The 11857-nt window shown below is 40.0% G+C and overlaps 2 protein-coding genes across 3 annotated transcripts; one reads left to right on the top strand and one right to left on the bottom strand.

Annotated features, from left to right (window-relative positions):
- Window positions 1-398: 398 nt before the first annotated feature.
- pmelb (premelanosome protein b) lies at window positions 399-4893 on the bottom strand. Its single transcript, XM_028410458.1, has 12 exons — window positions 4836-4893; window positions 3530-3625; window positions 3296-3442; window positions 3082-3210; window positions 2589-2750; window positions 2181-2513; window positions 1726-1935; window positions 1370-1510; window positions 1196-1292; window positions 916-1121; window positions 748-838; window positions 399-561 (listed from the first exon to the last, which is right to left on the bottom strand). The coding sequence occupies exons 1-12, from the start codon at window positions 4891-4893 to the stop codon at window positions 399-401; spliced, it is 1833 nt and encodes a 610-aa protein (XP_028266259.1).
- A 2411-nt stretch (window positions 4894-7304) lies between these two features.
- On the top strand, window positions 7305-10924 carry sarnp (SAP domain containing ribonucleoprotein). Of its 2 annotated transcripts, none has more exons than XM_028409904.1 (11): window positions 7305-7395; window positions 8142-8241; window positions 8459-8502; window positions 8599-8669; window positions 8904-8955; window positions 9100-9173; window positions 9297-9334; window positions 9421-9446; window positions 9539-9607; window positions 9865-9957; window positions 10051-10924. In XM_028409904.1, the coding sequence occupies exons 1-11, from the start codon at window positions 7363-7365 to the stop codon at window positions 10090-10092; spliced, it is 642 nt and encodes a 213-aa protein (XP_028265705.1). In that variant the 5' UTR covers window positions 7305-7362; the 3' UTR covers window positions 10093-10924. The 2 variants fall into 2 exon arrangements, with proteins under 2 accessions (XP_028265705.1, XP_028265706.1); XM_028409905.1 differs by having other exon boundaries at window positions 9865-9954; window positions 10051-10178.
- Window positions 10925-11857: the final 933 nt, after the last annotated feature.

The following is an 11857-nucleotide window of genomic DNA, read 5'->3' as shown; positions in this document are numbered from 1 at the left end:
ATTCATTAAGAATGTGTGAGGAGTGTAGAAGCGCCACTACATCCTCCAAGAAGCTGAGCATCACATCAGTTCAGCTATTTATTTGAACTGCATTACAAAAAACAAAGACCAGTCATGTAGAGCAAAGTTTATTGGAAAAACATTCAAATGATCTTTTTGTCCAAATGAAAGCTTTCGTGCCCATCACACGTCTTACCATCACTGTTTCAAATGAGTACAAAAATTGCAAACACGTCTACGGTAAGATTCCAGGAAAAATTGTGATTTAATCCTAAATATCACATTTGTGATGTTCAAAAAATATGTAAAAAAAAAAGTATAAAAAGACATCCCAGGTGCCTACAACATGAAAATCAGACACTGCTCGTGTTTCGTTGATGTGTGAGGCTGCTGATGGTTCACACGGGCCTGTCCTGCAGCAGAGGGCAGTTGTCGACAGCTCCACGTCTGTTCAGAAGGTTCCAGAACATCGAGGCTGTGGAGCAGCTCTGAGCCCCGTTGCACTGCTGGCCTCCGGACGCAATAAGGTCTTCTTTCAGAGGGCGATAGGACTTAATCCGCCTATTACATAAAAGCAAGCACAAGCTGTTTACATTGTCTTTGGTGTTTTATCACAGAATTATCACCTGAACCTGCAGATCACCTATTTGAGTACAAATATGGATTTCCTGTGCTAACTGCTACTTGCCAGCTTGTAGTGTTACCTCTTTATATTGTCCACAAGTCACTTTGTGTCACAGGTCTTACTTGTAAGAAAATGCCACTATCCCCACTGCTAGAATGAGGACCAGCACACCCAACAGCATGGCGATGGTTCCGGATGAGGATAGACCAGGGCCTGAAATAAGGGTCCCAAATAGACGTGTTATTTTACAGTCAAACCATTCGAATGGGTGTGTTGTGGTCATGCCATACCCATGTCAACGTTGACTTTGGCACTGGTGACCGCTAAACTGACATCATTGGCCATGGAGACATTGATGCAGTAGACACCGGAGTCATTGAAGAAGTGACGCAGCACCAGCTGGCACTCTTTGGAGGGCTCCACCATGTTGCAGGCTGTGTGAATCGGCCTCAAGCACTCTGCATCCAGAATCACGCTGCACACCTCTTTAGGAAGGCTGCGGAGAGACGCCCAGTGAGTCAAAAACGGAATTTATTCAGTTTGTTAGAAGTGTAGAGCAGGAGCATTCACCTTCCCTGGCAGGTGACGGTGATGTCCACAACGTTTCTTTCAGGTGTTGCCATCACAGAATTGTCCATTTGCACAATCTCCACTTTTTCAATGCCCTCTGAAAAACAGCAGCGGAGGGAAGAGGTGTCACTCAGTGTGACTTCAAATGTTACAATGACGGAAAATTGTGCTCACCAAATATTTCAATGCCGGTGCAGAAGGAGCCATATCGATAGATCACACAGTCATCATCAGAGGGTTTGTCATTTGCATCCCGCTTAGCTACTACGATGACCTGGGCTCGGCCGGTCAGCATCACTGTTTTCTTAGGTTGCCCTGTTTGTGAGGGTAAACAGGAAATGATTGTACTCTGAGCCAGCATGCAAATCAGGTTTCAAATGATAAAACACAATACAGCAACTCATTCATGTCTCTTTAAAGATTTGCATTGCATTTAGATTTTAGGAAGTGGTCGATGCTATCGTGTTTCATCCTGCAGTCGGTTTGCTTTCCACACAGTGTTGTCATCACAGGTTGATACTGTGGCTCACCTGCTGCTTCCGTGTCTGGAAGCTGATTGAGGGGTGATGGAGTCTTTGCCACCATGGGTGTGTCTTGGGCAGGCTGAGTGGTGGAAGCAGAGGAGGCCTCGTCCTCAGTGTTGTCCTCCTCTGTGTCCGAGGGAACCATGTTGACGTTCAGACTAACTGGTTTGGTGGAAACCAGTATGGGACCAGCAGACACCAGCGCAGGAGCTTTGACTGCATGTATAAAGATGATGGTGAATATTATGATTTTAGCTTTGAATGAATAGCTGAATATGTAAGAGAGTCAGCTTGTTTTGGTCTTTTTATAAGTGTTAACCACAGCACAGATATTTGCCTGTATCTGCAAAGACAGTGCTAATGCTAGTTTGCTATCATCCTGACATTAACAATGCTCACATGCTGATTCTGAACAGGTCTATTGTTTACTACTGCTTATTTTAACATGTCAACAAGCTTACCTGTGGTGCCATGATCAGTGGGTGGACCAGGGGCCTTGGTTGGAGTATCCACTGGTGGGTCACAGGCTTTGTCCGGAATGACAGCCTGAATCACCACCTGAGGCTTGAAGGAGCCGGAGCTGATATAGGTGTGGGTGACGGTCAGCTCTCTGGATATGAGGGCTCCGCTTTGATCCCCAAAGTCCCAGTTAAAGGTGATGTCCGCATTGCTGAGGTACTCGCTGGGGTCGTGGAGGGTGATGGTGAAGGCGATCGCCCGGTTCTGGATGAAGCGCATGTCCCCAGCCACGATGTCATTCACTTGGTCCAAGGAGACAGCAAAGGGGATTTGATCTGCAGAGAAAACAGATAATGATGGTAAAGAAAGGAAAATGATGGATCCTAATAGAATTAATTGTTCTAATTTACCAGTGATGGAGAACTGCGTGGAGGCGTATCCCAGAGGAATGAACTTCTCTTTGCTGCGGTAGTGGTAGATGACGATGTCCATGGTGTAGGAACCCAGTGGGATGTCATCTGTACTGATGGTCAGTGAAGAAGAGGGGCCATCTGCCACCTGCCAGTACTGACCTGCAAAATCAGCATCCAGTGAGTTAAAGGACCAATGTGTGGGATTTAGTGACATCTAGTGGTGAGGCTGTAGAATGCAACTGATCATCAACATTCAGCCAACATGTTTTGTGACATAAAACATGCGTCTGAACCTCCACAGGGAAAACCATGGATTGTTTACTCTGACATTTCAGAGCAGGTGAAGTCACATGATCTGATCATATGATGAAGCACATGCATAATCCATGCTGGGTCATGTTTCAGGTCATGGCATGTGTCATGGGAAACTCTCTGACCCCCTGTGATAGTCACTCAGCAGCATTTAATGAGGGACGACAGCTCCACTCACCCCAGGTCTTCCAGACAAACACATAGCTCGGCTTTCTGTCCTTCTTAACTGGAGACCCGTCAGGAAACACAGCCTCCCAGTCCACGTTCTGTGTGGGGTACACCGGCTCAGACTGAAAATACTTAGTTCCTGTAGCAGAGGAAGGGCAGCCATGTAAGTTAATAGTATGCACATATGTGTGTATCAGCAGTAGAGTATAGTGAGAGTCTGTTACCATTGACTACACAGTCTTCAGCCCAAACCACGTCTCCATCAGGCTGCACCTTCTGGTTGTGAGGAAACTCCAAGTCGATGGTGAAGGTAACTTTAGCTCCGGTCAGAGTTGGAGAATCATTGTTGACATTGAAGGTCACTCTTCCACCTTCACCACAACACAGGGAAGAAAAAGAAGTGTGAGCGTCACAGAGAGACTTCATGTTGTTTCACAGCAGCTTTAGGACAGACGGACCTTTCCAGGAGTCTTTGTATCGTGGATCTCCATCTTTCCAGATCGGGTACATCTTAGTGTTCCATGATGGGTAGCGAGTGAAGCGGTTTTTGGGCTCTGAAATGACAAAAGTACATTAAAAAAACAACAACAATAAAACATGCATTTATTTTATACACGATTTCAAAATATCCTGATGAATTTAGTTGGAATTATATTTACTGTACATAATAACATTATAACTTATAATAAAGGGAGCTGATGGTGCCCACCAGTGCCCAGATGAAGGTGCCAGCATAAATCTCTGCTCTCAATCCATCTCATGTGACGCTCAGCTGAGTAAATGCCTGATTATATCACAGATTAACAATGTCACAGGGCTGAATTTGGATTAATTATAACAATGAATAAGTTTAATCACACTTTTGAACATGATTATACATTCAGCCTGGATTATTTTTTAGAGTCAGGGGCGAAACTTTAGGTTCTGCGTGTTCTGCAGGATGTTTTTCAAGCTTTAATCAAACAAAGTCCTAAATGTGGATTTTTTGTTTTTGCAGTGGATTAAATCTTCCTGTATATAAACATTTAAAGACAAGTGAACGTTTAAAAATAGGATTAAGATAAAAGTGCTTTTCTCTAAAGAAGGTCAAAGTCTGTGTGATTTGCATTCATGCATGGCTGAGTAAGGAGGTCATGAGAAAACTGAGACTCACATCTCCTAAACATGAACAACACCTCAATAGAAAACAGTGTTTAAGAGCAGAATCATCTGCAGTTTTAGTTAAAAATCTTATTTAATCTGATGAACAATGTTTTCTACATTAAATATTTGTAATAAAAAATGTACGTCCATACACACGAATCGACATTTAGACACAAACTACAATATTAAAGGGATGCTTTTTGGGTCTATGCAGCAACATATTGCACATAAAATGTCCACCAGCTTAGCTTTAGCATGAGACAGAGTAGTAAAAGATGCTGGTGTACAGATTTTGTTGTGGTTTCCGCCCACTGTCAGGCGTTAATGCTAAGCTAACTGACAGAGTACTCCCTACGACTGCTTCATATTCGACAGTGTTTGTCAGTTATTGCTCTGCAAACTTTACAAGAAATTAATGCAACAGCAGTGCAGCCTTTAAAAAATTGTTATACATCTGCATAGTTTTACTTATTTACAGTATTTTTTGTGGTGCTCCTGCAAGAAATTGCAATTCTCCCATTGTTCAGGTTTGTGAGTACCTTAGATATTAAGTGTGAATTACCTCTTTGACTTTTCTAAATTCTTTTACTGTCAGAAAATAAAGTCATCCTTGTTACTCACTTGCCATGGCCTGTGAAGCCACTGCCAGCAGCACCAACAGCACAGCAGACGTCCACATCTTCAGTGCACCTCCTCTCTATGAAATATCCCTTTAGTGAGCAGCAGACACCAGAAAACCGGCTTTATGAAGCCTCAGAGTTCACGTCCCGGTCCCAGCAGCAGAAACGCCCCTCTTGGTTTAAGAAGCCCAGCCCCTCCTGCGGGAGGACTTAGGGGGTACCTGCACTGTGCTTTATGTGTGTATTTACAGTAAAAGCATGCCTTCAGGATTACAGTTGTGCATACAGTAGAGAAGGCTCCACCTAATCACATAAGAAATGCTGATTTCCACATGCAAAACTGCATCACGAGACACTGACCAGAAGGAATTACTTTGGAACAAAACCCAAAAAATGTACATATATATATATTCTCTTCAAGTCTCAATACATCGGGGTCAATTTTGAGACATGAGGGTTATCGTGTCATTAATTTGAGGGGTTTTGCATGCTTGCCAATTCAAAATATGTGCTTTCAAATACAATATGAGAGTGTGCCTAAATCTCTGCTGAAGCATTTTGGGCTGCCTTTCTAATTATTCCCAATTATATGCAGATTTATTCCTAAATTCACGCCGCTGCTGACGATTGTCGATCAAATCCACCTTATTAAAACAAATTAAAGAAGCAGAAGGTCTTAAATACAACACGCAATAATGTCAGAGGTGTTAATGCGTTGGGCAGGTTTTTTATTTCTGTGTTATTGGAACAATAGGTCACTGAGAGAAGCTGTGCCTGCAGAAAAAAAGGGAGGAATGCAACATTAATGAGGATTATTGAAGCACTTGTGACTCCCTAAATTCATCCGGCTTTCTGAGAGTCAGTGCATTCAAAGTTTTTTTGTCTCCATATCATATGCCAAACTGTGACACTGTTTAAACCTCTTTTTAAACAATGTTAGCATTCATAGCAAATCCTGCTCAGACCTGTTTCATCTGTGGTTTAGTTGACCATGAACTCTGTAACTCCCGCCAGGCCTCATCCCTAACATGTACCCAGGCACGTCATGAAAATAACACAAACACACTGAAAAGTACAGTAAAGACATGCAAAGACTGCTGACTGTGAAATACCGACACCAGGCTGCTGAGAGGATGGGTGATCTTTTCCTCACTCTTCTTTGTTTATGCTAAGCTAAGCTAACTGTTGCCTATAGCTCCTTTCGTCTGACAGATAAAATGATGGTGCAGGGGTTAATCTGTTAAGAATAAGATCGTAAGCTCTGTTATATCTCCTTTGTCCTTCTTAATTTATTTTTAATGTGCATAAAAATGTTATTAAAGCAACTAAAAGTAGCAAACTAACCACAATAAAGTGAAGAAAAATGCAAAAGATTGGTTTGCTTATATCATGATGTCGACCCAGGCAGTCTGCCGGTTAGCTCATGGAATGCTGAGCCTATTAACACTTTTATTTAGGCCAACATTTTGGCCTTTTGGCTTAACCATTCCTTTCTACACCCAAGCTGCAAGAAGGTATGGTCATAATCCGATATATTATGGGATTAAAGAACAATAATATTAATTTAGTAGATATGTGATTTCTTGGGCAAGAAGGTCTTGCAGCCTCGTTTTTATTTCTTGCACACAACTGTAACATGAAGCAGCAGCTGAGACATGCTAAGCACCGTGTTGCCTAGCAACAAGAATGTAGACCACCTCACCATCATGCTTCAATACATCCTCCAAAGAGGCAAAGCCAGAGAATGAAAAGACAAATCAAATATAGCTTAACATGTAAAAATCCTATTTTATTGAAATAATAATCTTGAAATATTAAAATAATCTGAAGTGTTGTGGTAGAATATTTAGTTTAGTCTTTAGTAGGTCACTTAAACTGACCAAAATCTTGTTTCATATTGTAAATATTTTGTTGTATAATGTATTTTCTGGTGGCAGCTCTCTCTCTTTCAGTGTGTTTCAGTGTGTTTTTGTGTGTTTTGCTGAAGGAACAGGTGTGGTCTTCTGATTGGTCCAAGTCAAAACTGACTGCTGCCATTGGATTGGACCAGAAGATGACAGCAGATGTGTACACCAGCTGACATCATTCTACCCCTTCTCCTCCTCCATGCTTCCACCCTCATATTGAGCCAATTGATGGTGTAAATCTTCAGCCTATATTTAATAATAATATTGTAATTATAAATAACAGTTTATATGCACATTTTGCTGCATTTTCCTCCAGGTTTTGATGGTGGTGTTCCCCTCTGAGACAAAAAAACTGCAGGAGGGATTATGTATTTATAACCTCTGATAAAAATGCCATTACTGTCATATTTTATGTTACACTGCATTGACATAGTAAGGAAAGCTTATTTTATTTTGTGTGGGTATATTTGTTAGATGTGGTTTTGTCTCGTTCTCCACCTGCAGTGTGTCATCCCGTCCAGCAGGTGGCGCTGTGAGAAGCCAACCCGCTCCCGAGTGGAGCCGTTCTGAATGAGAGCCGCTCCTGTTTGATTGGAGGAAGTAATACATCAACAAAGAAAGATGGCCGAAGTGATAGAGCTGCAGAAGCTGAAGGTTGGTACTTATAAAATATGTATTATGTGATGTAAGTTAGCTCGGTTCGGTAGTAGAAAATATGTTGTACGCGATGTTAGTTGTTATCTCAGAGAGCGAGTTCGCGGATAATTAAAAAGTTTGAGGAGCAGAAAGTGTCCGCCGGGTGTGAAGGCTAATAACCAGCGTGTGGTCAATGAGCTGCAGCAAGCTAACGTAAAAATACATCATGTTAGCTTAGCTGAGAACACATTAAAAACACACAGAAACTGTAGCTTCTGTTGTTAGAAACAAAAATGTCCCGCCATTATTCACGTCATCGGTAAACAAGTGTGACCATGTAGCACATGTTAGCAGACGGATTAGCCCCTAAAACACGGACACACGCTGCGGTTTGTACAATGAGAGTCGTTGCTACTAATCAATTAACTTTTTAGCACCTAAAATAAAAACGATCCACTCGGTCATACAATCTACCAGTGAAAGTCCAAATCAGTCACAGTCTCCTCTGTAACGTTTCAAATACAAATGGCAAACATTTCACTTTAATTCATCCTTAAAATGTGATCATTTGTTGTATTTTTTATAGTTAAATTTTGGACTGTTGCTCCAACAGAAGAACCAGTTTCAATATGTTACTTTTATAATTTTATAAACAATTACCTGATTAATTGAGGGAATAATTTTACATGGACACAAGGTTTTTGAACCAGGGCTTCATGGTCGGTTACTCTGAAGATCTGTTAAATCAATGCTTTCTCTTGTAGCTTGCTGAACTGAGGCAGGAGTGTGAGGCCCGTGGTCTGGACACCAAGGGAAACAAAGGGGAGCTGATTGCTCGACTCCAAGCCTATCTGGAAGAGCACGGTGAGGCCAAACACCCTTCATGTTGTTGCTTGCTTCGACACAGTAGCATGCACACAATATTACTTATAATTACACCAGTGATTAGACATTAAATCAGTCTGGTTGAGATGAATTGGCAATATGCAGTTATACAGCCAGTACCAAATGCTGTTGATGTTATTGTGGTGAAGGTCCTGATCTCTGCTCTTTCTTTCTGCTCCCATGTTTCAAACAACAGAAGAAGATGTGGACGTAGATGATGTGCTGGCAGAGGATACAGTGGTAATCCAATTTATTTAGTGGTATCCAAGTCATGTGAGTCATGTGTTTGTTTTCTTCCTGTTAATCCTCATTAAACTCTTTCCATTTTTATTTTAGGACTTCACTAAAGTTGAGAGTTCCAACGACGTAAACATCAACAAGGATTCTGAATCTGCCGAGGAACATTCGTAAGTTTATCATCGCCTCAACTGTGGCATCTTTGTCTGTGAATGACAGACATTCGACACATTTGTGGATTATTAGTAGTCAGGAGATGATTGGACGAAATGAGCACAGAACTACATAATAATTCCAGATGTGTACCCACTATGGTTTCATTTTATATGTAATATATGGAGTATCAAGTTGATCTTGTCACATTCTGTTTTCAGTCTTTGTATTTCTTTATTTTCTGGTTTCAGACCTACTGAGAAGAAGGTGGTGAAAATTGCTCCTCCATTAACTGCTGGTGAAGTACGTACTATAACATGTTTGCATTATTAAAAAAGCATTTCAGTAACAACAGAGCTTAAAACAATCATCTATCTTTCAACCTTTTGTTGAAAGATTAGTTTCATATGTTCATATTTCAATTTTTTTTTTCTTTCGTTTGAGAAGAGACTACAGAAGAGAGCTGAGCGTTTCAACGTGCCGGCCACAGCTGAAAGCAAGAAGGCCATACGTGCAGCAAGGTAAGGCCGCTTTCAGTTTTTTAGCTTTAGTACAGGGGTTTAAACTGGTGGTGGTAACCCTAGTTGGCAGTGGTTACATTTGGTTTTGTTTATAAAAATGAATGTATGGTCTCCGTTCTTCAGATTTGGTTTACCCACGGATGCTTCTAGTCCATCTCCAGGTATAAAGTCCCTCCTCACCATCATGTGTCATCATTCTTTGGCAACATACAAGTGCCTAAAATTTGTCTTACTGTCTCCTCAACAGGTCTTGTTGCAAACAGTAAAACTGCTGTAAGTGTGGAAGTTGTTGCTTTTGCATCTTCTCAGCTTTTGTTGATCCAGTTAATAAAGAAATGATGTTTATTAAATTGTGTCTCACTCAGGTGAGTGTCGATCAACTGAAGAAGAGAGCAGAAAGATTTGGCGTCAACGTTTCATCTATTTCACAAAAGGTGAGTTTGTGGATTTTAATTTTGAAGGGAAACCAGCAGATGTTTTTATCATCAGTGAATTGCACAGGTTTCTGTTCTGCTCCATAAACAGTCATTAATCATGTCAGGTCCATCTTTTCAGCAGCAAAGTTTCACTTTAATGACTTTATATTGGTTTAACTGCTATTTGTAATCTGTCTGATATTAATATGATAGTATCAGAATCAGAAGCACCTCAGGTCGGTGAGCACTAACATGACACACACGTGTTTTTCCAGATGGAGGAGGACGAAAAGCTGAAAAAGAGGAAGGAGAGGTTTGGGATCTTAACAAGTGGAGGTTCAGCCGCAGGTGGAGAAGCCGTTGAGGTGGTGTGTCTGATGTTTGTTTGTATCACGGTGCCATGAAAAGTGATTAAAGTTAATACATTATGTGTTAATGTTTTCCTTCTTTCTCCCCTACAGGCAAAAAAGAAGAAGCGTGAGGAAAGATTTGGAAAAATGTAAATAAAGTTTAAGGTTGTTTTTTTTTTTGTAAGGTGTTTTCAAGACGAGAAATTTCTGAAGATGGACACTAATAGGATTTTTGTAATCAAAAGTACACTTAAATACACCGTTAGATCTGTTCACAGAAAATTGACTCCATCCTTTATCGAGCCACGGATCCCTGGATAATTCAGCCATATTCTTTGTCCTTAGTGTTCATTAAAAAAAATGTCATTTATTCTCACAGCTGCACTAAAGTTTGTTCAAAACATTTACAGTAGTCGGTAAACCCTCAGCTGCTGCTTTACAGTTGAAGCCTTTCAGCTGTTCACACGTGTCATTAATTATCTTATAATCTTTAAATACATGTTTTTATAAATCTGGCAGCATGAGCAGTTTCGAATCATTCATACGTGTGCTGTGAGGCAGATGCAGAGAAGCTCTCAGTGGTGGTTTTTTTGTGGTTAGTAAGCAGTAAATCTAGAAGCAGGATGTTTTGATGCTCTTTGACAGTGTGCTTAAACTTGTGCTAGTTCCTCTGCTGCAGGATCAAATACCAACCTGCCATCTATAAATGTCTTTTAACCATATATGCAGGAAACATTTTGGTCATTATTAAAAACTTTTAATAGGAGCTATTTTTTATTTCTGATTACCAGCAGTTTAACATGTCTTAATAATCAGGTAACTCAGTTCTTTGTGTTGACCGTGTATTTATTGTACTTTTGATTTATCAGGCATTCTGTTAATTTCTAGTTTTCTTTCTGGGAGTTCTGTTGGTACACTGCTTCAGTTATCTGTCCATTTTATAACATTTTGTGATTTAAAATAAAGTGTTTTCAATTTTTTGATATCTGCTTCCTTCAGTTAATTTTTAACGTATCTGGCTGGACAATGAATGTTACTTGCAGTCTCTAAGAACTAGGTTTGACTGTATGGGAATATAGATGTAATGCATATTGCACACAGATGAGACGTGCTACAGATTTCATGCTGAACTGAGCTATCGAAACAACTTATGCAAAATATGCATTTTGTTTATAAAAACTTTGACTCATGCAAAATGTTGCATTATTTACCTACATCAAAGCAGATGGCATAGACATCTGCTTTGATGTAGGTAAATAATGCAACATATGTGTGTGTGTATATGTATATATATATATATATATATGTGTATATGTATATCATCCTATTAGCATATATATGTGTTCAGACTCGGGTCCATAGCAGTACTGTAAGATTTTATCCTTATTGCATGAAGTGCAATAAGGTACTGCAGAAAATACAGTGTTTCTTTGTAATGGCGAATGGTCAACTTTGAGGCCCCGTAATACTTTTGAAATGCTTTTTTTTTTTGTCTTTTCTCCTTTGATGACATCAGTGGACTGTTGACATGGCAACGTACCATGCTACAACAAAGGAGCTACACGTCATAGAGCCATTTTCCCTTGTGAGTTTCAAAATTCAACATTTTTGAAAACTTTTCAGCTGAACGAATTTTTCTACGAAAGTTTGGTGAGTTTTGGGGCATGTTAAGGCCTCTATATTTTTTTCTATATTTATATTTTCAGTATTTTACAGTGTGTTAAGGGGGAGATGAAAAATAATATCCCTAGGGATAATAAAATCAGTTCAGATAACATTAGATAACATGCACCTTTATTTCACTTCTAAAGAAATTTTATTAAATTTGTTGGAACTTTTAAATAAAAAAAAAAAGGATCTTTTTTTGTTTTGACCTGTATAAACAGCCGAATATCTGTTAAATGCAATATAATAATCA

The sequence above is a fragment of the Parambassis ranga genome, chromosome 7 (assembly GCF_900634625.1).
Source record: "Parambassis ranga chromosome 7, fParRan2.1, whole genome shotgun sequence".
NCBI classification, from domain to species: domain Eukaryota; kingdom Metazoa; phylum Chordata; class Actinopteri; family Ambassidae; genus Parambassis; species Parambassis ranga.
Note: the sequence above shows the minus strand (reverse complement) of the source record. Positions and strands in the feature narration are given on the sequence as shown.

Excerpts from the sequence above, each read along its gene's own strand:
- pmelb (XM_028410458.1), bottom strand. The coding sequence starts at position 4,893 with ATGTGGACGTCTGCTGTGCTGTTGGTGCTGCTGGCAGTGGCTTCACAG. Across the intron at positions 3,626-4,835 it reads GGCTTCACAGGCCATGGCAA|AGCCCAAAAACCGCTTCACT; the intron begins GTGAGTAACAAG and ends TTGTCATTTCAG. Across the intron at positions 839-915 it reads CAAAGTCAACGTTGACATGG|GCCCTGGTCTATCCTCATCC; the intron begins GTATGGCATGAC and ends CCCTTATTTCAG.
- sarnp (XM_028409904.1), top strand. The coding sequence starts at position 7,363 with ATGGCCGAAGTGATAGAGCTGCAGAAGCTGAAG. Across the intron at positions 9,447-9,538 it reads TTGCAAACAGTAAAACTGCT|GTGAGTGTCGATCAACTGAA; the intron begins GTAAGTGTGGAA and ends TGTCTCACTCAG. Across the intron at positions 9,608-9,864 it reads TTTCATCTATTTCACAAAAG|ATGGAGGAGGACGAAAAGCT; the intron begins GTGAGTTTGTGG and ends GTGTTTTTCCAG.